The sequence below is a fragment of the Ranitomeya imitator genome, chromosome 3 (genome assembly GCF_032444005.1).
Source record: "Ranitomeya imitator isolate aRanImi1 chromosome 3, aRanImi1.pri, whole genome shotgun sequence".
In the NCBI taxonomy this organism is placed as follows: Eukaryota; Metazoa; Chordata; class Amphibia; order Anura; family Dendrobatidae; genus Ranitomeya; species Ranitomeya imitator.
The window spans coordinates 525,561,880-525,588,425 of NC_091284.1; the positions used below are offsets into that span (position 1 = coordinate 525,561,880).

General features: G+C 45.4%; 1 protein-coding gene across 1 annotated transcript in view; it reads left to right on the plus strand.

Moving 5' to 3' along the window:
- Positions 1-17,168, plus strand: part of MRPS23 (mitochondrial ribosomal protein S23) — a 33,930-nt gene extending 16,762 nt beyond the window's left edge. The window contains exons 4-5 of the mRNA XM_069757775.1: positions 5,888-6,011; positions 16,899-17,168. Of these exons, the coding sequence (XP_069613876.1) occupies positions 5,888-6,011; positions 16,899-16,979 (205 nt within the window). The 3' untranslated portion in view covers positions 16,980-17,168. The remainder of the gene's footprint in view (positions 1-5,887; positions 6,012-16,898) is intronic.
- The last annotated feature ends 9,378 nt before the right edge of the window (positions 17,169-26,546 follow it).

Below are 26,546 nucleotides of genomic sequence, written 5' to 3' on the forward strand. Positions count from 1 at the left end.
CCTAAGAGCAAGAGGTCTCTCAGAGCCAGTCATTGCCACCATTCAGAATAGTAGGAAACCCGTAACTTCCGCAATATACAGGAAGGTATGGAAAAAGTTCTGCTCTCAAAGTCCAGTTCCTATATCGGTCTCCCACGGTCCGGACATTCCTAAAATTCTGGATTTTCTCCAGTCGGGGTTTGATAAAGGACTGAGGCCTAATACTCTAAAAGTACAAATCTCAGCCCTCAGTTCATTCTATGACATCCAGCTAGCCTCTCATCCATGGATAGTGAGGTTCGTCAAGGCCATTCAGAGACTTAGGCCTACAATTCGTAGTACAGTGCCTCCCTGGGACCTAAACCTGGTCTTGAATGAGCTCTGTAAAGAACCATATGAGCCACTGGCTCAAGCAAACCTGAGAGCCGTAACCCTTAAAGCTATCTTCTTGGTGGCAATAACGTCAGCACGACGCATCGGTGAGATCCAATCTTTCTCCATTAAACACCCGTACTTAAAGGTCCTCGATGACTGTATCATCCTTAAATTAGATCCCGGGTTCCTTCCTAAGGTGGTTTCAGACTTCCACAGAAGTCAAGAGATTATTTTGCCTACGTTCTGCCAGAACTTCTCTAACGAAAAAGAACGTTCTCTTCACGCTTTGGACGTAAAAAGAACAATTCTACACTACCTAGAGATCACAAATAGTTGGAGAATCGACTCTAACCTCTTCGTTCAGATGAATGGGAAGAACAAAGGAAAGAAAGCATCCAAAGCTACCCTAGCAAGATGGATTAAATCTACCATCATGGCAGCCTACATCTCGGCAGGAAGAACTCCTCCAGAAGGCCTTAAAGCGCATTCATTGAGAGCAATCTCTGCCTCATGGGCAGAGAGCGCTGGGGCTTCTATGGACCAAATTTGCAAAGCTGCGACATGGTCGGGGTCAAATACCTTTTGTAGACATTACAAATTAGATGTAACTGTGAATCAACAGACTACATTTGGGAGGAAAGTCCTCCAGGCTGTAATCCCGCCCTAAAAAAAAAAAAAAAAAAATTAAGGAGTTATTTGGTACTCCTCCTGGTGGTGCTGTCAGGAGGGACGCTCTGGAAAGTAGGAATTAGTCCTACCGGTAAGTATGTTTCCAGGCGTCCATCATGACAGCACCCCTTATATACCCTCCCTTGAGTTCCTGTCTGATATGTGATATAAACATGTATAGAAGGAATTTCAATAAAATAGAGTTGCATCCATCCTGGTGTGGTACTTGGAAAATCACTGAGGGGTGGAGGTGGGGAGGGGCTATTTGACCTCTTCTGTGTTTCCTGTCCCTATCAAGGATAAGAAGGACAACCTCCTGGTGGTGCTGTCATGATGGACGCCTGGAAACATACTTACCGGTAGGACTAATTCCTACTTTTTACTGTTAATTGCCTGTCTTACTTCTTTGTTTAGCCACATTGGGTTTTTCCTATTTCTAGTCCTTTTATTCCCACAAGGTATAAACCGCTTACACTGCCTATTTAGGATGTTCTTAAACATTTCCCATTTATTATCTGTATTCTCATTTCTGAGGATATTGTCCCAGTCTACCAGATTAAGGGCATCTCTAAGCTGTTCAAACTTTGCCTTCCTAAAGTTCAATGTTTTTGTGACTCCCTGACAAGTCCCCCTAGTGAAAGACAGGTGAAACTGCACAATATTGTGGTCGCTATTTCCTAAATGCCCAACCACCTGCAGATTTGTTATTCTGTCAGGTCTATTAGATAGTATTAGGTCTAAAAGTGCTGCTCCTCTGGTTGGATTCTGCACCAATTGTGAAAGATAATTTTTCTTGGTTATTAGCAGAAACCTGTTGCCTTTATGGGTTTCACAGGTTTCTGTTTCCCAGTTAATATCCGGGTAGTTAAAGTCCCCCATAACCAGGACCTCATTATGGGTTGCAGCTTCATCTATCTGCTTTAGAAGTAGACTTTCCATGCTTTCTGTTATATTTGGGGGTTTGTAACAGACCCCAATGAGAATTTTGTTACCATTTTTCCCTCCATGAATTTCAACCCATATGGACTCGACATCCTCATTCCCTTCGCTAATATCCTCCCTTAAAGTGGACTTTAGACAAGACTTTACGTAGAGACAAACCCCTCCTCCTCTCCGATTTTTACGATCCTTTCTAAACAGACTGTAACCCTGTAAGTTAACTGCCCAGTCATAGCTTTCATCTAACCATGTCTCGGTTATTCCCACTATGTCAAAGTTACCTGTAGATATTTCTGCTTCTAGTTCTTCCATCTTGTTTGTCAGGCTTCTGGCGTTTGCGAGCATGCAGTTTAGAGGATTTTGTTTTGTTCCAATCTCCTCACTGTGGATTGTTTTAGAAATGTTCTTACCTCCCTTCTGAGTATGTTTTCCTGGGTCGTCTTTGTTCGAGTCTAATGTTTTTCTTCCCGTCCCCTCTTCTTCTAGTTTAACGCCCTCCTGATGAGTGTAGCGAGTCTTCTGGCGAATGTGTGTTTCCCAGGTTTGTTGAGGTGTAGTCCGTCTCTGGCGAGGAGTCCATCATACCAGTAATTCACACCGTGGTCCAGGAATCCAAATCCTTGTTGTCTGCACCATCGTCTTAGCCAGTTGTTTGCATCAAGGATCCTGTTCCATCTCCTGGTACCATGCCCGTCTACTGGAAGGATAGAAGAAAAAACTACCTGTGCATCCAGTTCCTTTACCTTCTTCCCCAACTCTTCAAAGTCTTTGCAGATTGTCGGTAGGTCCTTCCTTGCTGTGTCATTGGTGCCAACATGTATCAGAAGAAATGGGTGGACGTCCTTGGAGTTGAAGAGCTTTGGTATCCTATCGGTCACATCCTTGATCATCGCACCTGGAAGGCAGCATACTTCTCTTGCAGTTATGTCTGGTCTGCAGATGGCTGCTTCGGTGCCTCTCAGTAGTGAGTCTCCCACCACCACCACTCTTCGTTGCTTCTTGGCTGTACTTTTTGCTGTCACTTGTTGCTGTGTGCCCTTTTCTTTTTTGCTTGCTGGTATTGCTTCATTCTTAGGTGTGCCATCTTCATCCTCTACAAAGATTTGATATCGGTTCTTCAGTTGTGTGGTTGGTGATTTCTCCATGGTCTTCTTGCTTCTTTTGGTCACATGCTTCCACTCATCTGCTTTTGGAGGTTCTCTGACACTTTTTGCACCTTCTGTGACCAGTAGAGATGCTTCTGTTCTGTCTAGAAAGTCTTCATTCTCTTTGATGAGTTTCAAAGTTGCTATTCTTTCTTCCAGACCCCGCACCTTTTCTTCTAAAAGGGCCACTAGTCTACACTTCTGACAGGTGAAATTGGATTCTTCTTCTGGTCGATCTGTGAACATGTAGCACATGCTGCAGCTCACCATGTAGGTTGTCACATCTGCCATGTTGCTCCTAGATCCTGCTGACTTGCTGTGTGTTTTCCTTCTTGTGTAATCTACTCAGCCAAGCTCTCTTACAATAATGTCCTACAGGCAAAAGTTTGGTGATGCTTTCGAAGCAGCTGGTCCCGGCTGTACCGAATGATCTTCTAGCTTAGGGAGACTTCGCTTCTCCCAGAAGGCACCTGGAATATGCAAATTAGCCTCCTGAAGCTTGAATCCCTGGTTTGGTGATGCTTTCGAAGCAGCTGGTCCCGGCTGTACCCAACGATCTTCTAGCTTAGGGAGACTTCGCTTCTCCCAGAAGGCACCTGGAATATGCAAATTAGCCTCCTGAAGCTTGAATCCCTGGTTATGTATATATAGTGTATGTAGTGTACCCCGATTCCCCACCTATGCTGAGAAATAACTTACCAAAGTCGCCGTTTTCGCCTGTCAATCAGGCTTGTCAGGTTAGGTGGGCGTGGTGACATCGCTGCTTCTTCCTCAGCTTTACGTTGGTGGCGTAGTGGTGTCCGCATGTTGAGGTGACTAATCCACTGTGGGCACGTGAACAAGCAGCGCGCGATCTGCGCTGTCATCCCTTTCGTCGGTGGGGGCGGCCATCTTCCTGGGGCCGCGCGTGATGCAAACTCGGCTTTGGGAAAATGGCCGCCGCGATCTCTAATGCGCAAGCGCGGCATCCCGCGGCCATTTTCCTGAAGCCCCGTGCAGCAGAGCACTCGATCTGCGCACGCGCGGCCCCAGGAAGATGGCCGCCCCCACCGATGAAAGGGATGACAGCGCAGATCGCGCGCTGCTTGTTCACGTGCCCACAGTGGATTAATCACCTCAACATGCGGACACCACTACGCCACCAACGTAAAGCTGAGGAAGAACCAGCGATGTCACCACGCCCACCCGACCTGACCAGCCTGATTGACAGGCGAAAACGGCGACTTTGGTAAGTTATTTCTCAGCATAGGTGGGGAATCGGGGTACACTACATACACTATAGTAACACACAGCGCAGGCCCTATTTAACAGTATTTATATCTCAATCTCAAAAAACGGGGTGACAGGTTCCCTTTAAATGATTAAAATTGGAAAGCACTTGTAAAAACTAGCAACTTTGTAATTTACTTCTTTTTGAATCATCTCTACTCTTAAGAACAGTGATGGCACTCACGCATATTAAAGTAGTTTTCTTAGGTTTATTCCATCAAATCAGCGGAAACCTCATAAATTGTGTAGACTCTGAGCCTTTTTCAAATATGTTATGTTTGTTTGAAGAAAAAAAAAAAGTCTTGGGTAGAGCCAAAACACGTTATGTATGATGTTTCTGCTGATTTAATGGAATAAACCTCAGAAAGCTACTTCAATATATGTGAGTGTCGGTCTTTCTATCACCGCTTACAAGTGGGACGCCATCCCATGACACAAACACCGCAATATCAAGAGTGCTGACAGGATTTATATGTGGACTCATTGTCAAGAACAGGGATTTTTAGTTCTACATGTTGTCGACGTTATCGGCCGCCATCCAGTGACCAGTTACCTTGGCAAGGAATTCTGGAATGCTGTAGATAAGCCCCCGATGTATCCTGAAAGATGAGAAAAAGAAGTTAGATTATATTCACCCAGGGGCGGTCCCGGTTCGTTTCAGGTCCGATGGGCGTCCCGGTCCGGGGCCTCCCATCTTCTTACTATGACTTCCTCTTCTTGTCTTCACGCTCCGGCATACTTTGTCTGCCCTGTTGAGGGCAGAGCAAAATACTGCAGTGCGCAGGCGCCGAGCCTCTCTGACCTTTCCCAGCCCCAATACTCATTAAAGTTGATTGAACCCATCAATTTTGGTGAAACCAAAGAACTATCTTATGTGTAAAGGGAGCGCCTGGTTCTTCTCTTAGAGAGGGATAAAAGTCAGTGCTAGAGGTGTCTAGACCAGAGCCGATGTTCCTATAATGTACAGGTTAACAATGAGCTATAGTGTTCCCATGAAGTTACTATTGTGCTTTTCCATGGTGAGAGGAAATATCCATATAAGATCAACTTTACACTGCCCAAGATAATGATAAAGAAAGGCAGTCCTCCATTTTAGACATGGTTTCTGTTTAGAATGGAGTCTTCACACATCAAGTAAAGTCACGTCAAAATACTGGTGAATTCTGAAAGGTCTCATTCACTTTAATAAGGTTTGTCGGGTTTCTGTTATTTTTTTTTGTGTCGAGCATAGGGTTCTCGCTGCATGATTTCTTGCAGTCCAAATGACAAAAGCTGGTAGAACCCAGCAGTGCTAATGTGAACAGAGCCTGAGGTAGTCTGGCAGATATTTCTTTCATCGTGAAAGTCATGAAACATCTTCCCAACCATGGCCCTATTCTTGTGCTGGTGAGCTTCTCTTAAGGACAAGCCATAGACTGGTCCATGAGGACTCAGCCGCTTGAAGATAAAAATGGAAATACATTTGGTAGTCTTCAGTTGTTGGGTTTTTGTTAATCTTTTGGTTGTTACAGATTTGTAGAAACATACACAGAACTCCAGAAAACGGGAGAAGTGGCAGAAGACAAGCTGTTTGACGAGGCGTCAAAAGCATTACTTGCAGAAGGAATTATTTTAAGGAGAGCAGGTTACTCAGGGGTAAGTGAAAATGAGACCTTTATAATTTTAGAAAAATGGACAATGTAAATAAGTTTGTAACCTCCTTCCTTCAAACTGATGTAACTGTCCGTTGAGATTGCAAGTGATTTACTGCAAACCTGATGTAAAGTTACCGTATGTCCAAGACATGGCACTGGCAGAAAGGAGTTGTGACCTGTGCCGCCTGCAGTAGGAGCCGGCTATTAAGTACAGCCATGTATCCTGCTTTGAGTGCTGAGACTTGTGTACTTTTGTTCCCCTATAGGTTTTTGTACCAAGACCATTGAGTAGTACCCTTTTGGGTTCAAAGGAAAGTAAAAGGAAGGTGCTGACCTGAGCAGGTTGTGTGCAGGCACAACTCCTATGAACACCTGCATATATCAGCTGATGCTATTTCCTGGCTGGACTATCAATCTCCTCCAGGATAGTTGACCAATTTGATGATCAACAGGAGGCGAATATGTAGTATCCTGCGGCAGCAACTATCAGAAGACAGCCAGCTCTGCAAGAGAATACTTGCGGCTGCCAACACCGATAACAGATAATCGGCTGGAGGGCCGAGTATCTGACCTTGAATGACCAGACATTGATGACCTTTCTTCAAGATCGGTCATCAATGCTAAAGTAGTGAACAGCATCTTTTAATAATAGAAAGAAAAAAAATCCAGAGAAAGGTCCTCTTTTTCTTTTGTTCTGAAACCTTCCATTTTTTCCAGCTGGTAACTCAAGGAGAAATTGATGAAGAGCGATCTCTGAGTCTTCTTTCACACATCAGTCTGTCCAATACGTGTGGTGACAGTTTTCACACGTACCAAAGACACTTACACACTTAGACCCATTGAAGCGAATGGGTTCGTGCACATGTCAGTGTTCTTCCATGGACCATGTGTCCGTGGGCAAAAAATGCTGACACGCCCATTTTTTAATAGCAGCATGGGCCACAAAACGTCTCGCTCATGAATGATACGTGGATGACATTCGTGTGTCATCAGTGTGACACGCATTGGCACCTGGGAAGCATCGGTACAGTTAGTGCTGTTCCCTGGCTCTGGGTGCTGAAGACCGCTCATCATTCTCCCCTGCGCGCGCTGCGATTAGTGCAAGCAGGGGAGAATGAAGAGTTGTATTCAACTGATAACCGTGAGACCAGGCGGCGGCTCATGGGACTACTACTCCCATACTTCCATGAGCCTACACCTGCTGCCACTAATAACAGGGAGAGCAGGCGGAGGCTAATGGGTGCCACCTGGACTATAAATAATAATAATAAAAAAAAACAATGTTTGGTTCCCCCCCCATTTTTGACAATCGGCCTTGCTAAAGCAGACAGCTGGGAGACGGTATGCTCAGGCTGGTAAGGGGCCATGGATCTTGATCCCCCTCCCAGCCTAAAAATAGCAGCCCGCCGCTGCCCAGAAGAGGCACATCTATTAGATGCGCCAGTTCTGGCTCTTTGCCTGTCTCTTCCCGCTTGCCCTGTAGCGGTGGCAAGTAGGGTAATATTAGTGGGTTGATGTCACCTTTGTATTGTCAGGTGACATCAAGCCCACGGATTAGTAATGGAGTGGTGTCTATAAGACAAATGGAGGGGACCCCCATGCCGTTTTTTTTTTTTTTTTTTTAAATGATTTATTTAAATAATTAAAGCTGATAGCCTACCTTACTGAGGGTTGCAGCCCACAGCTGTCAGTTTTGCTTGGCTGGTTATCAAAAATACAGGGGAACCCATGCCGTTTTTTTAATTTATTTATAGCGCAGTCATAAGCTAATGAATACTCCTATCAGCCAGTACTTGCTCTCACTGTTATTAACGCCAGCAGGCGTTGGCTGATGGAAGTAATAGTCCCAACAGCCGCTGCCTGCTCTCGCTGTTATTCGTTGAATATTACTCTCAACATTCTCCCCTAATCGCTGGCAGAGCAGGGGACAATGATGCGAGCAGTCTTCAGCAACAGGCACCAGGGAACAGCTATAACTGTGCCGCTGCTTCCCATGCGCCGTTACGTGCAGTACTGATGTGGCACACGGTTGCCACATGTGTGCCGAAAGTATTAAACACGGACACTGATGGAGCGTGGCCTAGCAGGCGATGTGAACAGACGTGCAACAGAGCTCTCCCGCTTCATTATCTCTGTATTAACCCCTTAGAGGCGCCGCCGAACGCCAATCATACTCTCAGGAGTGCACAGAGTCCCGGGGAGCGAGGTGCGACCCGAAGGAACGGAATCTTATCTGAGGATGACGCGCAGGAGACAGAAGGAGCCGACAGCTGCGGGAAGCTCACAGGCCCAAGATGGCGCCGAGACTGCAGAGGAGGCAGCGAGGACAAGCGCTGCTTATCAGAGGAGGATGGATGTGCTCGCTAAGTTGGAGCGATTTGCCAGGTCAGGGGAGGCTGTAAATCTGCAGTGAGAGGCTGGAAGTGTGGAGTCTGGAGCAGCTGGTGCCCCCGGAGAACAGCAGGAAGGAGGGGCTCAGCTACAGTGCAGTGGGTCAGACCAGAGATCTCCTACCAGGGCCGCAGGAGCTGTTCTGTCTGCACAGTCTGACATGCCAGAAATGGAGGAGCCGACTCTGAAGGACATATTTTCAGTGGTGATGTACTGTAAGTCTGCCCTGGGGGCTCTAAACCTTCCAGCGGATGAATTAAAGGGAGAGATGGTCACTTTAAACTCTGCTATGCGTAAAGTTGAAAAGAGAGTGGAAGTGGTGGAAGAAAGGGTTGGGAGTGCAGAAGATCGGATTGGTGAATTGTTAAACAGGGAAAAAAAGTATATTCAACGTATTGCTGATCTGGAGTTTAAGACTGATAACCTTGAAAACCGATCCCGCAGGAACAACCTAAGGATTGTGGGGGTCCCAGAAAAGGCGGAAGGGAGCAACCCCACGGCTTATATTGAGGCATGGCTAAAAAAAACGCTGTGGGTGGAGATGGCCTCACTAAGATGTTTGCCGTTGAAAGAGAGTACAGTGTGCCCACCAGACCCCTCCCCCCGGCTCGGCCTCAAGAATTATCTTGGCTAAAATTCTGAACTATCAGGACCGAGACGAAAGCCAGGAATTGTGATGACCATTGATGGTAATCGGGTCTCCCTTTATCCGGATTACTCTGCGGCGGTCCAAAAGCTTCGGATGAAGTTTGGAGAGGTCAAGAGGAGGTTGCGAGACTTAGATGTCCGTTATTCAATGATTTATCCAGCTAAATTAAGGGTGGTGGCTCTGGATCGGGTGCATTTTTTCCAAAATCCAGAGGAGGCGTCACAATGGCTGGATCTCAATACTAAGCATATCAGAACGGGGCAGACCCGCTGAAACTGATTTAAGTGCTACTGAGGCAATTGTTAACCCTTCACTGTTATGTTTGGTTTGATAGTTAACTGGTACTTATGCTGTGACTTTATGGTATATTGATATCATCAGGTTGTGTTCGGCGGCGCAACGGAATTTGCATTTTGGCTATGGTGGGCGGGGGAGCTGAAGGAACGCAGAGTTTGTATCGTTAGGCTGTGAAACAGCGTTCTCAGATCTCAAATTGAGAGAGAGAGAGTTTATTTTGATATTCTAAGAGTAGAGAGGAGTTGGTTGGGCTTAAGAGAGGGGAGAGGTATCCCGGCAGGTATTATAACAAGCCTTAAACTATTATATGATAGCCCTACGGCCTATTTAAAGTTACCCTCCAATCAACCCGTCCCTATCAAAATTCAACGAGGCACAAGACAAGGCTGCCCGTTGTCGCCAGCATTGTTCGCCCTGGCTATGGAGCCCCTGGCGGAGGCCATTCGAACTAACCCTAATATCCACGGACCCCGGGATCTAGGTGACCAATACAAGACAAGTCTCTTTGCAGACGATCTACTCCTGACCATCGCCAACCCAGTTACCTCACTAGCGAACCTATTCACTGTCCTGCGCGAATTCGAACTCCTATCAGGCCTTAAGATTAATGTTGACAAGTCTGAGGCCCTGTTTATCAATACTCCAAAAGATGCTCAAACCAACATAGTCTCTCAATTTAAATTCACTAAAAAAGAACATTATCTGACCTATCTGGGAGTTAACTTGACCTCCCATAGGTCAACCTTATTCAGATAAAACTACCTCCCAATGCTAAAAAGCCTACAGTCGGATCTCGCCAGATGGTCCTCTATGCAACTGTCCTGGCTCGGTAGATTGCATGCCATTAAGATGGTTACCCTCCCAAAATTTCTTTACCTCTTCCGATCTTTACCTATCCCACTACCACCCAGGACATTACATGAATTCCATACCTTGATTTCGAGGTTTCTATGGCAAGGCAAGAGACCCCGGATACGGCTAAAAACCCTATTCATACACAGAAGATTGGGAGGTTTATCCCTACCTAATTTTATACTATACTATAAGTCGGCTCAACTAGCCCAACTAATTAGTGTTTGTACTAGCAGGGACAACCAGCCCAGATGGATTGGCCTGGAATCATCCTTCATGGCACCTTATTCCCTACCAGGCCTACTCTGGTCTATGCAGAAACTTCCAAAGGGAATTCATATAACGGCCCCATTCTCTTTTCACTCCCTGATCATGTGGCGGAAGGAGAGATTTAAACATGATCTGCAATCTAGATCCTCCCTATTGACAAACCTCTTTCATAACCCTGATTTTATTCCAGGACTGGATCCCCGTCCCTTCTCCTGGTGGATCCTTAATGGCATAACTAACCTGAGGCATCTTTGCACGCCTTTCCATACTCTACTTACCCAACAGGATTTTATTCAAAAACTCACACCTCCAGTCGAGGGGACACTGCGCATATGCCAAATTTTCCACTTTGCCAAACAGATCCTACAATACAAAGTCCATCCACGCCCTACAAGATACGAACAGAGATGTTTAAATGACCACTTGGGCGGGGGAACTATCTCCCTTATCTACGCATCCCTAAATAACACCCAGGGTGACGAAAAACTTAAATTCATGGAGCAGTGGGAGGCGGATCTAAATATATCAATATCCCTAGAGGACTGGAGGAAAAATTGTACTACACTCTCTAGGGGTAGCTATCAGTCCTTGCTGGTTGAGACATCCATTAAACTCTTGCATAGGACATACCAGGTTCCGAGTAAATTGCACACCATTTACCCAAATGTATCAGACCGTTGTTTCAGAGGGTGCGGGGCCCAGGGAAACCTAAAACATATTTGGTGGGAATGCCCGATAGTTTCAGCCCTTTGGCAGAAGGTACAGTCCACTGTGGTAAAAATGTATGGTAAAGCGGTCCCTCTGGACCCGGCCGTGTTCCTTTTGGGTGCTAGGATACCTGGCTTGTCTAAAAAAAACTCCACAACCTAGTCAGCCAACTTTGCATGGCTGCAAAGTTACATATTGCATTGAGGTGGAGAACTACTTCTTTATCAATGTCGCTTGTGATGGACAGGATGAATACCATTCTAGTCTACAAAAGAATCCAAGCTACAAGGAATGACGCATGGGACATTTTCTATCAGACTTGGCGACCCTGGATGGAACTGGACGCTAATGTAAATCTAGGACAGACCCTAATATTGTCCTTGTGATGGCTATGTAAATTGTTCGTGATCACTCTTGTATTCAGTATGAGATATCCTATTGACCCCCCATGTACTTCTCCCCCTTGTCTATGTCTTGTCGTTTATAAAAGTTATTTCGAGTAATTTAGTCGTTGATCGACTTATGTTTATTTCCCATGACTCAAATTGTGTATTACCCCCTTGTACGGGAAATCTGCTGTTAATATTTTCTTGTTCGGAAAAATAAAACTTATTGAAACTAAGAGAGGGGAGAGATAGAGAGTTATTTCAGTTGGGAATTGGGGGTGGGAGGAGGGAGGGAGTGGAGTTGGGGTTGAGACCTTAGGGAGCTTGAACTCATTCATTGTTTCTATAAGCTACAATGGGTTGCGCTGCGGAATATGTTGGCGCTATATAAATAAAATTATTATTATTATTATTTATGGGTGGGGAGGTTAAAATCCTAAGTTGTAATGTTAGGGGCCTTGCAAATGCTACTAAACGAACAGCTATTTTCCAATATGTACTGAAACAGAGGCCTTCAGTGATATGTCTGCAGGAAACTCACCTAGTGAAGGAAAAGGTTGCTATTCTACAGAAGAGATGGGTGAGAAAGGCGTATCACTCAACGTTCTCAAATTATGCCAGGTGTGTCAATTTTGATACATGTTAGTGTTCCGTTTGAAGAGATTGAGGTAACCACCGATAAAGACGGCCAATTTGTGTTTTTAGTATGCAAGATATTTAACAGGTTAATTTGTATTGTGTCAATTTATATTCCACCACCATATTCCAAGAAAAAGATACAGGAGATTCTGGAAATTACGGGTAGGTGGGATGGGGTGCCCCTCCTTATAGTGGGGGATGTGAACAATATATCTAATGATCACTGGGACTGAGAAGTGAAGGTAACTCTACTCCTTTTGGAAATTATCTAAGAGAAATAGGATGGATAGATTTGTGGCGGGTGCGTAATCCTAGGACATATGCCTACTCATGTTATTCAGCAACATACGGATCTTTATCTCGCATTGATGTGGCTTTGGGAAATGGGGGGGTGAATAATCTAATACATGAGGTAGAGTATAGGTCTAGAGTAATATCGGACCATAGCCCATTACTTGTTTCGGTACAAATGACAGGGAAGAGTGGTCTGACGGGGTTGGGATGGAAATTTTACCCCTCCTGGATACAGTATTTGGATATGGAACAGGTGGGAACTGAACTCGGGAAGTTTTTCAGGATTAATGAAGGGAGTGCGGGGAATCTTGTAGTGTGGGACACCATGAAGGCATACCTGAGAGGAATTTTATTCCGGGACATCTCGAGACATAAAACTAAGTCTAAAATTCAAGACAATGCAGTGATGGAGGAGCTGAGGGTGGCGGAAGAGACACTGGCCTCTCGGAATTCAAGAGAAGCGCAACTTCGTATGAGGGCGGCTCAGGTAGCGGTCGATGAACTCCATATGCGTAGGGCAGATAGGCTGCCGTCACACTAGCAGTATTTGGTCAGTGTTTTACATCAGTATTTGTAAGCCAAAACTAGGAGTGGAACAAATAGAGGGAAAAGTATAATAGAAACATATGCACCACTTCTGCATATACTGCAAATACTGACCAAATACTGCTAGTGGGACGACAGCCATAGGTTGGGAGCCTTTCAAAAGGAAACATTTTATTCTGAGGGAGAGAAGGTGGGACATTTGCTCTCGGTGGTGGTTTCTGCGCAGCGGGATTCTTCACATGTATACTCCATAAGAACAGAGGAAGGTAAAACGGTTACTCGGGGGGGGGGGGGAAGGAATTTTAGACGTTTTTCGGAGATTTTATAGTAAATTATATTCCTCTAGGGTGGATAAAAGTCCTGAGGAAATGAATAGTTATTTGAAAGAGGTTGACTTACCCAAACTAGGTAGAGAAGAAAGGTAGTGGATGGATAGACCGCTTGGGGAGGAAGAATTGAAGGTGGCTTTGGTGGATATGGCGGGGGGCAAGGCTCCGGGGACGGACGGTATCCCAGTAGAGGTTTATAAAATTCTTAATGCAGAGTTAATGCCCAAATTGGAGCGAGTGTTCTCTGAGTCGTTGGAGAGGGGAGTGCTGCCCCCATCAATGAGAGAGGCCATTGTGGTGGTTATTCCTAAAGCTGATAAAGATCCTCAACAGCCGGAGTCGTATAGACCAATTTCACTTCTAACAGCTGACATAAAGATTTTGGCGAAGGCCCTGGCGAACAGGCTGTCCCAAGTGATCGATAAATTGATTCACCCAGACCAGTCTGGCTTTATGCCCAATAAATCCACGGCAATTAACTTGAGAAGGCTATTTTTAAATATGCAAATTCCTGCAGACGATGCCGGAAAAAGAGTTGTGGTGTCTTTAGATGCCCACAAGGCCTTTGATTGTGTGGAGTTACTTGTGGTCGGTACTGGACCGCCTGGGGTTTGGTCCAAAATTCATCTCCTGGGTTAAGTTGTTGTACTCGTTCCCAACGGCAAAAATTAGAGTTAATAATAATTTGTCAGAGAGTTTCCCGCTGTTTAGGGGTACTAGACAGGGGTGTCCGCTGTCCCCGTTGCTCTTCGCTTTGGCCGTGGAGCCGTGAGCGGCTAAAATAAGAGGTGCTCAGTAGGTTAGAGGTTACATCTATGGTAGGAGGGAAGACAAAATTGCATTATTTGCTGACGATATTTTGTTGTTCCTGGAGGATTCTGAAAGGTCCCTGTGCAATGCGGTTGCTTTGATTGAGGAGTTTGGTCGGTTTTCGGGTCTCACAATAAACTGGGATAAGTCTTGTATGTTCTTGATTGAGGGGGACAGTATGGGCAGTGGAGAGAGGGCAATAACCACAAAATTAAAGATTGTTCAAAAATTCAAATATTTGGGTATTCAGATTGCTCTTCCTCTAACTACCTTTGAGGAACTGAATTTAAGTCCGTTAATGCAGAAAATTCGTACAAAGATTGCGGCATGGAACAAATTACATTTATCGGTGGTTGGTAGGGTGAACCTCTTAAAGATGATTGTAATGCCACAGTTGTTGTACGTGCTACATAACTCTCCCATTTGGATTACACAATGCAGATTCCGTAAGATTAGGTCTTTGTTTGGGGAATTAATATGGGGAGGAAAGAGTCCTAGGTTTAAACAGGAGATACTTCAGAGGGCCAAAACAGAGGGGGTCTTGCACTTCCTAATCCATGGCTATACTTCTTAGCAGCACAGTGTCAACATCTCAAAGGATGGGGGGAGGAGGCAGGGAGTGTGCAAATACCTACCGGTAATAGCTTGAGGTTCTTACTACAGGCAGACGTTTTGAGTGACAGCTTGGAGGGAGGACAATTCAAAAAAATGGGTTCACAGGGGTGCACTATCAGATTAATTCATAGAGTATGGGAAAAAGTCAAACTCATTAGGGAAGTGAGTGGGTTCACCAGATTCTCGCCTATTTGGGACAACATTTATCTACCGGAATTTAAGCAGAGGGAGGGTTTTCACTTTTGGCCTGCAGCAGGTATTAAACGGCTGGGGCAGCTGCTAAGTCAGGGCAGACTTAAAACATTTGAGGAGTTGCAGGAAGAATTTCAGTTGCCACGGTCTGAATTGTTCCAGTATAATCGTATCTCTCATGCTTATCAGGCACAGAATAAAAGGGGAGCCATAGTGGTACAGATTGATCTCATGCTCGACTATATCCTTAAGAATGGCTGCACGAAGGGGGCGATTTCAGAAATATATGGGTTTCTGCTTTTTTCTTTCCTGGAAAAATATCCCATCCGAGCCAAAGGGAAATGGGAAGCTGAATTGGGAATAATTGACAATGATAGATGGGAGTCGGTCCTAGAATATGTGCCCAAGATATCAATGAGTGAACCAGGCAGGCTATCACAGTTATTCGTAATCCATAGGGCCTATAGAACCCCTGACAGGTTGTTCAAGGCTGGGCTTAGGCAGAACTCGGAATGCCCTTGGTGCTCACAATCCCAGGCGGGAATATTGCATATGATGTGGCAGTGCCCTAGACTGTCCTCCTTCTGGATAGTTGTTTTAAATCGTATTGAACTGGTGTATGGATGTTCTGTCCCTAGGGTTCCACTGACTTGCATATTGGGATATGTGGAGGAAATTGTTACGGACAACATGTCTAAAATAGCTATTGCACGATTATTATTCATTGCTAGGAAATTGATCACCAAATTTTGGATTAGAGAGGAACCTCCAACAAGAAGAGACTTTCTTAAAGGGACACTGTCACCTGAATTTGGAGGGAACAATCTTCAGCCATGGAGGCGGGGTTTTGGGGTTTTTGATTCACCCTTTCCTTACCCGCTGGCTGCATGCTGGCTGCAATATTGGATTGAAGTTCATTCTCTGTCCTCCGTAGTACAAGCTTGCACAAAGCAATCTTGCCTTGTGCAGGCATGTACTACGGAGGACAGAGAATGAACTTCAATCCAATATTGCAGCCAGCATGCAGCCAGCGGGTAAGGAAAGGGTGAATCAAAAACCCTGCCTCCATGGCTGAAGATTGTTCCCTCCAAATTCAGGTGACAGTGTCCCTTTAAGCAAACGGAGCATATACTTACTTTGGAGAAAAGTATCTACACCAAAAGGAATAAGCTGGACATCTTCCACAAGCTGTGGCAACCGTAGATGGACTTGAATTAGGATGATAAATGAGAATATAGGGAGCCTAGTATTCAATGGAAATATAACGTATGTTTATTCAAATGTTTGCATGATGATGGGAAGTGGGGTGGCTCTGGCTGAGTTCTCTGGGGTTGGGCGGGGTGGGGGGGCTCTGGGTCGGGGGAAAAAGTTATCTGTAAATGTTTAATGAAACATTGTCATGAGAAATATTCTGATTGTTTATTCTTTGCGGATAATAAAAATCTATCTGATTAAAAAAAATAACACGGACACTGATATCTCCGGTACTGTTTTTGCCGGTATTGGAAATATCAAAATGTGTGAAACCGGCCTGAGGCTGTTTGCTGCACAAACAGCTACCAGAGAGGGGCAAAATGTGAAAGAGCTAATCGCTGGGACACATATAGGTTTCTTTGAAATTAGATTCCTATTTCTTTAAAATTGGTATTGTATGCTAGATAGGCAATTTAATATTAGATCAAAGAGGTCTTGCTCTTGGTATCTCTGCAATCACCCCTAAAGTTCTAATATTGATGGCTCTGAGGAAGTGTGCGGACATAGTGACCAGTCCCCACTGAAGTAATCTTGCACCCCCGCATCTCGTTGATCACATAAGATCCAGTTAAGCTCTTTTTATCAATAAATATTTGCTCTAGCTGATTGACAGAGGGCTGATTCTATTGACCTTCCTTCTCTAATTCTCTTCCTAGGCTTCAAATCGTCAATCTTCTGCTCCAGGAAGCCAGTCGGAGACAGAGGTGAAATCTGCCAATGAAGAAAGCTCTTGCTAAGAGGGATGGACAATCCTCTAGCTTGTGACTATTTGTACAATATGGGGGTCTTGTGTGATCACCATTCAACCTCTAGACAGTGTGGAAATATTGAAAATGAAAGACTGTTTCATGTATCTAACCTTGTTTGCTGGATCATTAAAGTTTTATTTAAATAAATGGAAAATAAATGCCTCAAATTTCTCTGAATGCTGATAATAATCTTCTCTGTTTCCAGCATTAGAGAATTTATTCCAGTAGATGATGAGCTAAAAGCAGCTACCAGTTGAAGGGGTTAATATCACTGTTCGCAGAAGTGAAGCGAGTATGTAGGACATTTGATTGCTGAGGCATTCGTGGGAAATGGTGATTATGGCTAAAAACAGCGATGTTAAAACATATATTGATGGTCATTTAAAGACCAGCCCTTTCTTAAATGCTTTAGTCCCCCATGCAAAATAAAAAAAAATTTAGGGAGGGAAGTGATAGTCTGCAGCACTCATGTGAAATAACAATCTTGCATAAGCGCCGTCAGACACAGCTCCAACACTAATATAACGGCACAGGTCCACAAAGTATATTTTATTTAACGTTACTTTGTGGTCTATAACAGTTAAGAAGGGGTAGTACAAGTAATAGAAAACTCATTCAAGGGCTTCAGTTGTTGTTCCCACAATCGCATCATTTTTTATTACAAAGCACAGGAAATGCACATTATTTTATTGTTAATATACAGACTAAGCCCAAGTGAGACGTACAGGAGAGTTGAGCTCTGCTATAGCCAGCTAATGATGCCGTGTGGCTTTACATCACTAGCTGGTTACAGCTGAGCTCAACTCTCCTGTACTTCTCAACATCGGCAGTGCAGAGCGCTGTGTGTTGCTTGCTGCTAACAGACGTTTTGTGGAAAAGCACCTGCCCCTCTTTTGATGCTTATTGCAGATAAGTAAAGACAACCCTCTGTCATATGCATCAAGAAATTGGTATTTGCAGTTTCACATTACTGATCTTTCAGCAGCAGGGAACATACACGGCTCAACTAATCTCACGCCCTGTGTACTTCTGCAGCATATCTCTGTCTCTTGTATACAACCCATCTTGCAGTTTATTTCTCCTCTCAACCTCTGTACACTGCATCCTCCTCTAGTATATTGCTTTTCTCCAGTCACCTTCCACGACAGTCACCTCGGAGGGTGTCTCCCCGCCTTAATGGGGGACAGGAAACACAATGGTTAAATAACCCTCCCCTTCCTGCTGTCTCCAGTATTTTTTCCTATCCCCCAGTGGGGCATGAAGAGGTCTGTCCAGGTGCGGCCGGCGAGCAGAGCCCTAGAAGCAGTTACCTAGAAGCTGAGCGGTCGAAGGGTTCCCCTCTCCTCCAGATGACTGCTTCCGTCTCAACGTGTGTGCGACTCGGGACCCCTTTCCCGCACCTCTTCGGGAGTTAAAGCTGGGCGGTGACGTGCTGCCGGGGTCCTCCCTGAGCTCCCCGGCGTCTTCCTTCTGCAGCCGCGCGCACCGGAAGTGAGGGTTCGGATCTCGGCGCCATGCTGATCGCGCACGCGGTTTGCGGCCAGGGCTCTGCACCTTCAGCTACTGGGTTGTTCCTATGGATCATCCCCGCTGATCATGGGAGGAGGAGCACACAACTGGCGCTGGGCCTCGATCACTATATCCTGGCAGGAGCCTCCAGGTAAGACGCAGAGTCTCTGTCTTGTGTGACTGGTGACAGGTCTGACCATGGACGGCGACAAACATACTGCTGCATCTGCAGATCCCAGCGTTCACCCTCCTACCGTGCGTAGCGGGGCTGGTCCCTTACTGTCCGGGCTTGATACCTATGGGTCACTTAGTATACCTTCTCTCTCTTTTAGGGAGAAAAGGTTTCTGCCCCAAAGAGTAAACCCAGCCGAAAGGGTGGTGTTTGTGGTTCCAGGCTCCCATCAGCTTATAAGAAGACCTTATGCCAACCCTAAGGGCAGCACGGTGGCGCAGTGGTTAGCACTTGCAGCGCTGGAGTCCTGGGTTCTAATCCCACCCAGGACAACATCTGCAAAGAGTTTGTATGTTCTCTCCGTGTTTGCGTGGGTTTCCTCCGGGTACTCCGGTTTCCTCCCACATTCCAAAGACATACTGATAGGATATTTAGATTGTGAGCCCCATCGGGGACAGTGATGATAATGTGTGCAAACTGTAAAGCGCTGCGGAATATGTTAGCTCTATATAAAAATAAAGATTATTATTATTATTATAACCCTGCACGGATGAGGTTCTACGTCCCGAACAGCCTTCTGTCCTTGACAGTATAAAAACTCTCATCAAGCAGGAGGTGCAAACCTCTATGGCAGCCTTTTCCCAGCCCCCAGTGCCACATCCCCCTCCCCCTAAAAAGAGAAAATTGGCACCAGCTGAATCTGACTCGGGCGCAATTCATACCTCAGGGTCATAGGACAATTGGGAAAATGAGGGTTCCACATCCACCCCTATGCCTGATGATAAAAAATACTATTTCTCTTCCGAGGATATGGAAGAACTAGTTTCCATAGTGAGAAACACCATGGGGGTGGAGGAAGTAGAGGTGAAACAGTCAATACAGGATGAGATGTTTGGGGGGCTGAAACCCAGAGGTAAAAAAGGGTTTCCAGAACCTTATATTTCAGGAATGGTCTTCCCCAGAAAAGGGACTTAGCGTACCTTCGGAGTTAAAAAATAGCTTTCCCCTTGAAGGTGATAGTTCTTTTTGGGAAATCCCTAGGGTGGACGTCCAGGTCTCTAATATAACTAAGAAGACGTCCCTCCCCTTTGAGGATTCCTCCCAATTAAAAGATCCAATGGATCGAAAAATTGAAAGTCACCTGAAAAAATCCTGGGAAACCTCTACTAACCTGATCAAAGCCAGCATAGCTTCTACTTGCGTCGCCAGATCCCTCTTTCTCTGGCTTCGTAAATTGGAGGAACACCACTCTCAGGGGACCTCTAGAGAAGAGATCCTTCACTCCCTTCTCCAAAAGGCCACGGGTTTCTTAGCCGATGCCTCAGGAGAATCAGTTCGGGTGGCAGCAAAATCCATAGTCCTCTCTAATTCCGCTAGAAGTGCCGTATGGTTAAAATCGCGGTGGGGGGGGGGGGACATTACCTCTAAGACTAAACTCTGTGGCATCCCCTTCCAGGGACACCACGTATTTGGTCCAGTCTTGGATGATATCCTTGAAAAAGCTTCGGATAAGAAATCGCTTCCCGAGCAGAAGTTTACTAGGAAGCGTTTTTTTTTTTTTGTCCTTGTGAACAGCCCCAGAAGGACTTCAGGGGAAAGGGTAAAACCGGACGGTGGAGGTACCCGAAAGGAGGCAAAGGCAGAAACATCTTTGTCCCTCAACAACAGATCCCGGACAAACAGTGACTCTCCGGTGGGGGGCCAACTCTCGTACTTCCTAGCCCAATGGCAGTCCATATCCACAAGCCAGTGGATCCTTCATACCATACAGTTTGGGATGAAGTTGGAGTTCGAGAGTCTCCCCCCAACCCCCCCCAATGTGTAAGGATTACCCCGTTACAGTCTCCAGACGTCCAAAACTCCTTCCTCCTACAAATACAAGACCTCTTGCGAGAAAAAGTAATTTCTCGGTTACCTCATCCGGAACATGCAGGGTCATCATAAACTTAAAACCCCTAAACCAGTTCATCAAATACCGGAGGTTCAAGATGGAGTCGATCAAGACAGCAATCCCTCTAATTGGAAAAAACTGGGTGATGGTTACAATAGACCTGAGGGACGCTTACTTCCACGTTCCGATCCATTCGGATCACAGGAAGTTCCTTAGGTTCGCAGTCGCCCACAACCAAGGGATCACCCATTTCCAATTCAACTCACTACCATTCGGCGTCTCCTCAGCACCGAGAGTGTTTTCGAAAATCATGAGGGAAGCGGTTATATTTATCCATCTCCAAGGAATATGTGTCGTTCCTTATTTGGACGACTTCCTCATAGTCGCTCCATCGACATCTCGGTTAAACCAAGATGTGTCAAAAACCTTGAAGATCCTCAAATCCCTAGGCTGGATCCCAAATCTTCAAAAATCAGACCTCCACCCTTCCCCAAGGAAGAAATTTCTGGGGATCCTCCTAGACTCGGAAAAAAGGACATCCTTCCTTCCCGAAGATCGTCAACACGACCTTCTCCAGAGAATCCCAAAATTCAAACAGCTGAGATCACCAACATTGAGGGAATCCATGTCCATTCTAGGATCGCTGACCTCATGTATTCAGGCAGTATCCTGGGCTCAAGCGCACACTCGAACTCTCCAATCCCACGTCCTTCTATACTCTCAAAGGTACCACAGTGTACTGTCCAGGAGAATTCCATTCCCCGGACATGTGAAGTCGGCTCTCTCCTGGTGGCTGAATTGCCAAAACCTGCGGAGAGGGGTGAGCTGGGATCCGCTCCCTCTAAAGATTCTTTGTACAGATGCCAGTCGAAGGGGTTGGGGAGCTGTGGTGGAGGAAACATATTTTCAGGGATTATGGCTCCTGAACATAAGATCCAGATCTTCGAACTTGAGGGAACTAAAGGCAGTGGAGGAAGCACTGATAGCTGCCTCACCTCTAATTCAAAATCATCATGTTCAGATCTACTCCGACAACATAATGACAGTAGCCTACCTTCGACATCAAGGGGGCACGAAGTATGCCAGCCTAAAACTAATCGCGGAAAGAATATTTTTCTGGGCACAGAAACACCTGTTGTCTATGTCGGCAACACAGCTTAGCCAGCCACTAGACTCTAAAACTTAACATTTAATATGTATACCTCTAAAATTATGTGTGCTTTAAAAACAATTTGGTGCTCATGTTTAACCGTGCACTAGACAAGAAAAATGGCATGATCTCACCCAATTGCTGTCTCTCTTCTTGTTATAGATTCTTGTGCTTGTTGAGAGCACGGCGTGGGACGGAGACCAATAGACCTTTTCCGATGGGGGGGAGCAAAAATAGGTAGGGGGGGAGGGTTTGAAGCTATTTTCCCTGTCGTGCCCCGTGTATAAGACTCCCGCCCTGACAAGGGCAGTCCCCAAGTTTGAGCCTACTTAGTGAAGCCCTTTAGTTAGTATAACCACCCTGGATAATGTGTCCTCTTTCTTTTCCCAACGCGTTTCCCTCCCCGTTACGGGGGTTCATCAGGGGAATAAAATGTCCAGGTTAAATAATCTCATTCAGCGGCGTCCTCCATTCAGGGAGGATGCCGCTGAATGAGGTTATGTCTGCCACTGCAGAATACCTCCATTAACCTGGACATTTAACCTGGACATTTTATTCCCCTGATGAACCCCGGTTAAACATGAGCACCAAATTGTTTTTAAAGCACGCATAATTTTAGAGGTATACATATTAAATGTTAAGTTTTAGAGTCTACTGGCTGGCTAAGCTGGGTTGTTAGTTAAAAGTGGTCAGACGTGATCAGGAACGATACGTTCTGGTTTTTTTCCTGCTGAATTCCTATGTCGGCAACACATCTCAAGGGTTCGAACAATGCCCAGGCGGACTTCCTGAGCAGGAGGGATGTCCATGCAGGAGAATGGTGCCTGAACCAAGCGGCCTTCCTATCCCTGACTGCGAGATGGGGGAGCCCAGACGTCGATTTGTTTGCAAATGCTCAGAATGCAAAAACAAAAATCTTTTTCTCTCTCAGTCCGGCTTATGGGGCTCGGGGGGTGGATGCTTTCGCACATCCATGGAATTTCAACCTGGCCTATGCCTTCCTGCCTATCCCTTTGTTGGCGAAAACACTGCAGAAGATCCGATTGGACCAGGTCACAACGATCCTAAGTGCTCCAATGTGGGCAGGGCGCAGCTGGTACAGCGCACTGATGGACATGGCTTTTGGAAGGTCCCTTACTTCTACCCCAGACCTCCAACCTCCTAAACCAGGGTCCCCTACATTACTCAGACTTGAACAGACTGAACCTAGCAGCTTGGTTACTGAAGCCAGCATCCTAAAAGCCAGAGGTCTCTCGGACAGGGTAATCCAAATGTTCCAAAAGAGCAGAAAACCAGTGACAAATGCCATCTATGGCAAAGTATGGAAAAAGTTCTCTTCCTGGTGCCTTCACAATGTCCCTGATCCTTTCCACGCCAATATTGCTCAGATCCTGGATTTCCTCCAGAAAGGGTTAGAGCTAGGTCTTTCCCCGAGCACTCTGAAGGTCCAGATTTCTGCTCTTAGTTCTTTCTTTGACCAAGACCTGGCGGGCCACCGCTGGATTAAACGATTTGTGACCTCTGCATGTAAAATACGTCCTAGGCTCCCTAACCGGGTCCCTCCCTGAGATTTAAATTTAGTACTCAACAGTCTAACCCAGGCTCCCTTCGAGCCCTTCTCCTCAATATCTCTTATGTAGGTGATATGTGCAAAATGGCAGATTTAAAAATAGATTAATAAATGTACACAATAAATGTGTACAGTATTAGAATACCACGTTGTGATTTTGGCAATAACCGTTTAGTTTAAAAATATCAATCCTGAATATTTGGTTTTGTAAACTATTCTAACGTTATCCACATGGTGGCAGTGTTACATCAGCATCAGTCAGTGTGGCCATACAATTATAACTGATGGTTACAGCAGAGGGAGCCTAATTATAGGATATTTGTAGAAAATATTTTTTACATTAAGTATTTTGTAACATATTTTAGAGCCTTTTTTTTTTTTTTTTTTGCTGTAAAAGTATGAGTGGTTTGATTTCCACATTGGGCTCTGCTCTAATGTCCATTTTGGTGTCTAGCTCGTCTGCTCTTAATTCGTGTCCAAAAACTGATCTGCTTGCTTACTGATGTAAAAGGAAGTGGAGAGACCCTATTTATAACATAAATATTATATATATATATATATATATATATATATATATATATATATATATATATATATATACACACACACACACTAGATGGTGGCCCGATTCTAACACATCGGGTATTCTAGAATATGTATATAGTTTATTTATGAAGTTTTCAGAATAATGCAATTTATACACAGGACTCGGCCGCCGGGCGCCACCAATTAGCAAAGCATGGTTCAAATTCCACGCCAATTCGCGGCCGGACTGTGCCTGTCGCTGATTGTTCGCGGCCGCCCGGGCGTGACCAATCAGTGAAGCCAGGGCCTGCTCCAGGTTTTTGAGGGCCCCGGGCGAAAGAGTCTCAGTGGGCCCCCCTCTTTAACACATACCATGGTTCATGATGCACAGATACAGCAGAGAAATATAGTACAGCCACGTAGCATATAACACAGCCCACGTAGTATATAACACAGCCCACGTAGCATATAGCACAGCCCACGTGGCATATAGCACAAATAGCATAGCATATAGCACATATAGCCCACGTAGCATATAGCACAGCCACATAGCATTTAAAACAACCACGTAGTATATTATAGCCCACGTAGCATATAACACAGCCCACGTAGTATATAGCAAAGCTATGTAGTATATAGCACAGCCACGTAGTTTATAGCACAGCCCACGTAGTATATAACGCAGCCACATAGTATATAGCACAGCCGACATAGTATATAGCACAGCCCACGCAGTATATTACACAACCGACATAGTATATAACAGCCACGTAGTATATAGCAGTCACGTAGTATATTGCACATCGACGTAGTTTATAGCAAAGGCCACGTAGTATATAGCACAGCCCACGCAGTATATAACACAACCCACATAGTATATAACACAGCCACGTAGTATATAACACACGTAGTATATTGCCCAGCCACGTATATAGCACAGCCCACATAGTATATAGCACAGCCCACGTAGTATATAGCACAGCCCACGTAGTATATAGCACAGCCCACATAGTATATAGCACAGACCACGCAGTGTATAACAGCCCATGTAGTATATAACACAGCCCACATAGTATATAACACAGCCACGTAGTATATAGCACAACCACATAGTATATTGCCCAGCCACGTATATTGCACAGCTACGTAGTATATAGCACAGCCCATGCAGTATATAACACAGCCACATAGTATATTGCTCAGCCACGTAATATATAGCACAGCCCACGTAGTATATAGCACAGCCATGCAGTATATAACACAGCCTACGTAGTATATATGCAATAAATCATCAGTATTGATGTAATGCTTTTCTGTCACAATGGTGTACAGTCCATTCTTGACAAGCGCTCAAAATACTCAGTCTTATTGAGAACGGCCGCAGCGCACACAGGGATAGATTTATCCAAACCAAATTTCCATAACATCTGGCGTCTGCTCGTGGGGCATGGACAAAACACACGGGGACCCTGCTGACCGGAGAGACGGAGGTGTTGGCCACGGCCTTAGTTCATGGGACAGAGACTGTGCAGCTCCATAAGTAAGGTAAGAAAATGTTATCATCTTACCTGAAAGTCCCCTGTGCCCAGTCCGGGTCTATACCTCTTGCCGGTCAGGTGTGGTCACCACCGCATTCCCAGGTAGTGTAAAAAATCCAAGCCCGTATCCAAACCCTGGGATATAAGTCAAAGTGTCTACTGTGTGCCGTGTATGTGTTCCATGTTTGTGATCCGGGAGACAGTTGGAACGGTGACTGTTTTGTTTGTGGTTGCTGGGTAACAGACGGCAGGAGATCAAATTGCTTGATAAGCTATCACAGATTCCCGTGCAGCAGGACGGACAGGTGGTCCCAGGACAGGGTAGTCCCATGTTCCAGATTCAGATGGTGATAGCTTAGAGGGCTGCCTGTTGTGAATTCAGCTTTTGGGCTCCCTCCGGTGGTTGTAGAGGGTAATGCAGTTGTGCCTGGACTGCAGGAGTGGACAGGTGTATCTACTAATTGCAAAACTGACTGGGGTATATAGCTTTGCTGGATCCTTTAGTCAGTGCCAGTTGTCCATTGTTCTTGAAGGATTCACTTCCCTGCTGGTCTTTCCAGTTTGCTGAGTTTTTCTACAAAAAGAAGTCCTGGCTTTGTTTTTGCTGTCCACCTGCAGTGGACCTTATAGTTCTGTGCATTTTCATGTTTTTGTCTTGTCCAGCTTGGTCTGTGAAGGATTTTTTGCAGCCTAGCTATTTCTCTGGAGATGCAGATATACCCCCCATGTCTTTAGTCAGATGTGGTGATCCGTATTTTCTGCGGTGGATATTTTCTAGTGTTTTTATACTGACCGCATAGTACTCTGTTCTATTCTTTCTTTTTAGCTAGTATGGCCTCCTATGCTAAAATCTGATTTCATATCTGTGTATGTTATTTCCCTCTCCTCTCACAGTCAATATTTGTGGGGGGCTATCTATCCTTTGGGGATTTTCTCTGAGGCAAGATAGGTTTCCTGTTTCTGTCTTTAGGGGTAGTTAGATCTTAGGCTGTGCCGAGGGGTCTAGGGAGTGTTAGGTACCCCCCACGGCTACTTCTAGTTGTGCCGCTAGGTTCAGGGTTTGCGGTCAGTACAGGGACCACTGTTATGAACAGGTAATTCAGAACCACAATGGACATTGAAGTTCAGAGCACACAAAGTGACCTGACAAATACCAAAAACAAGGACGAGCTCTGAGACGTGGGAACTCTGCTGACCGCA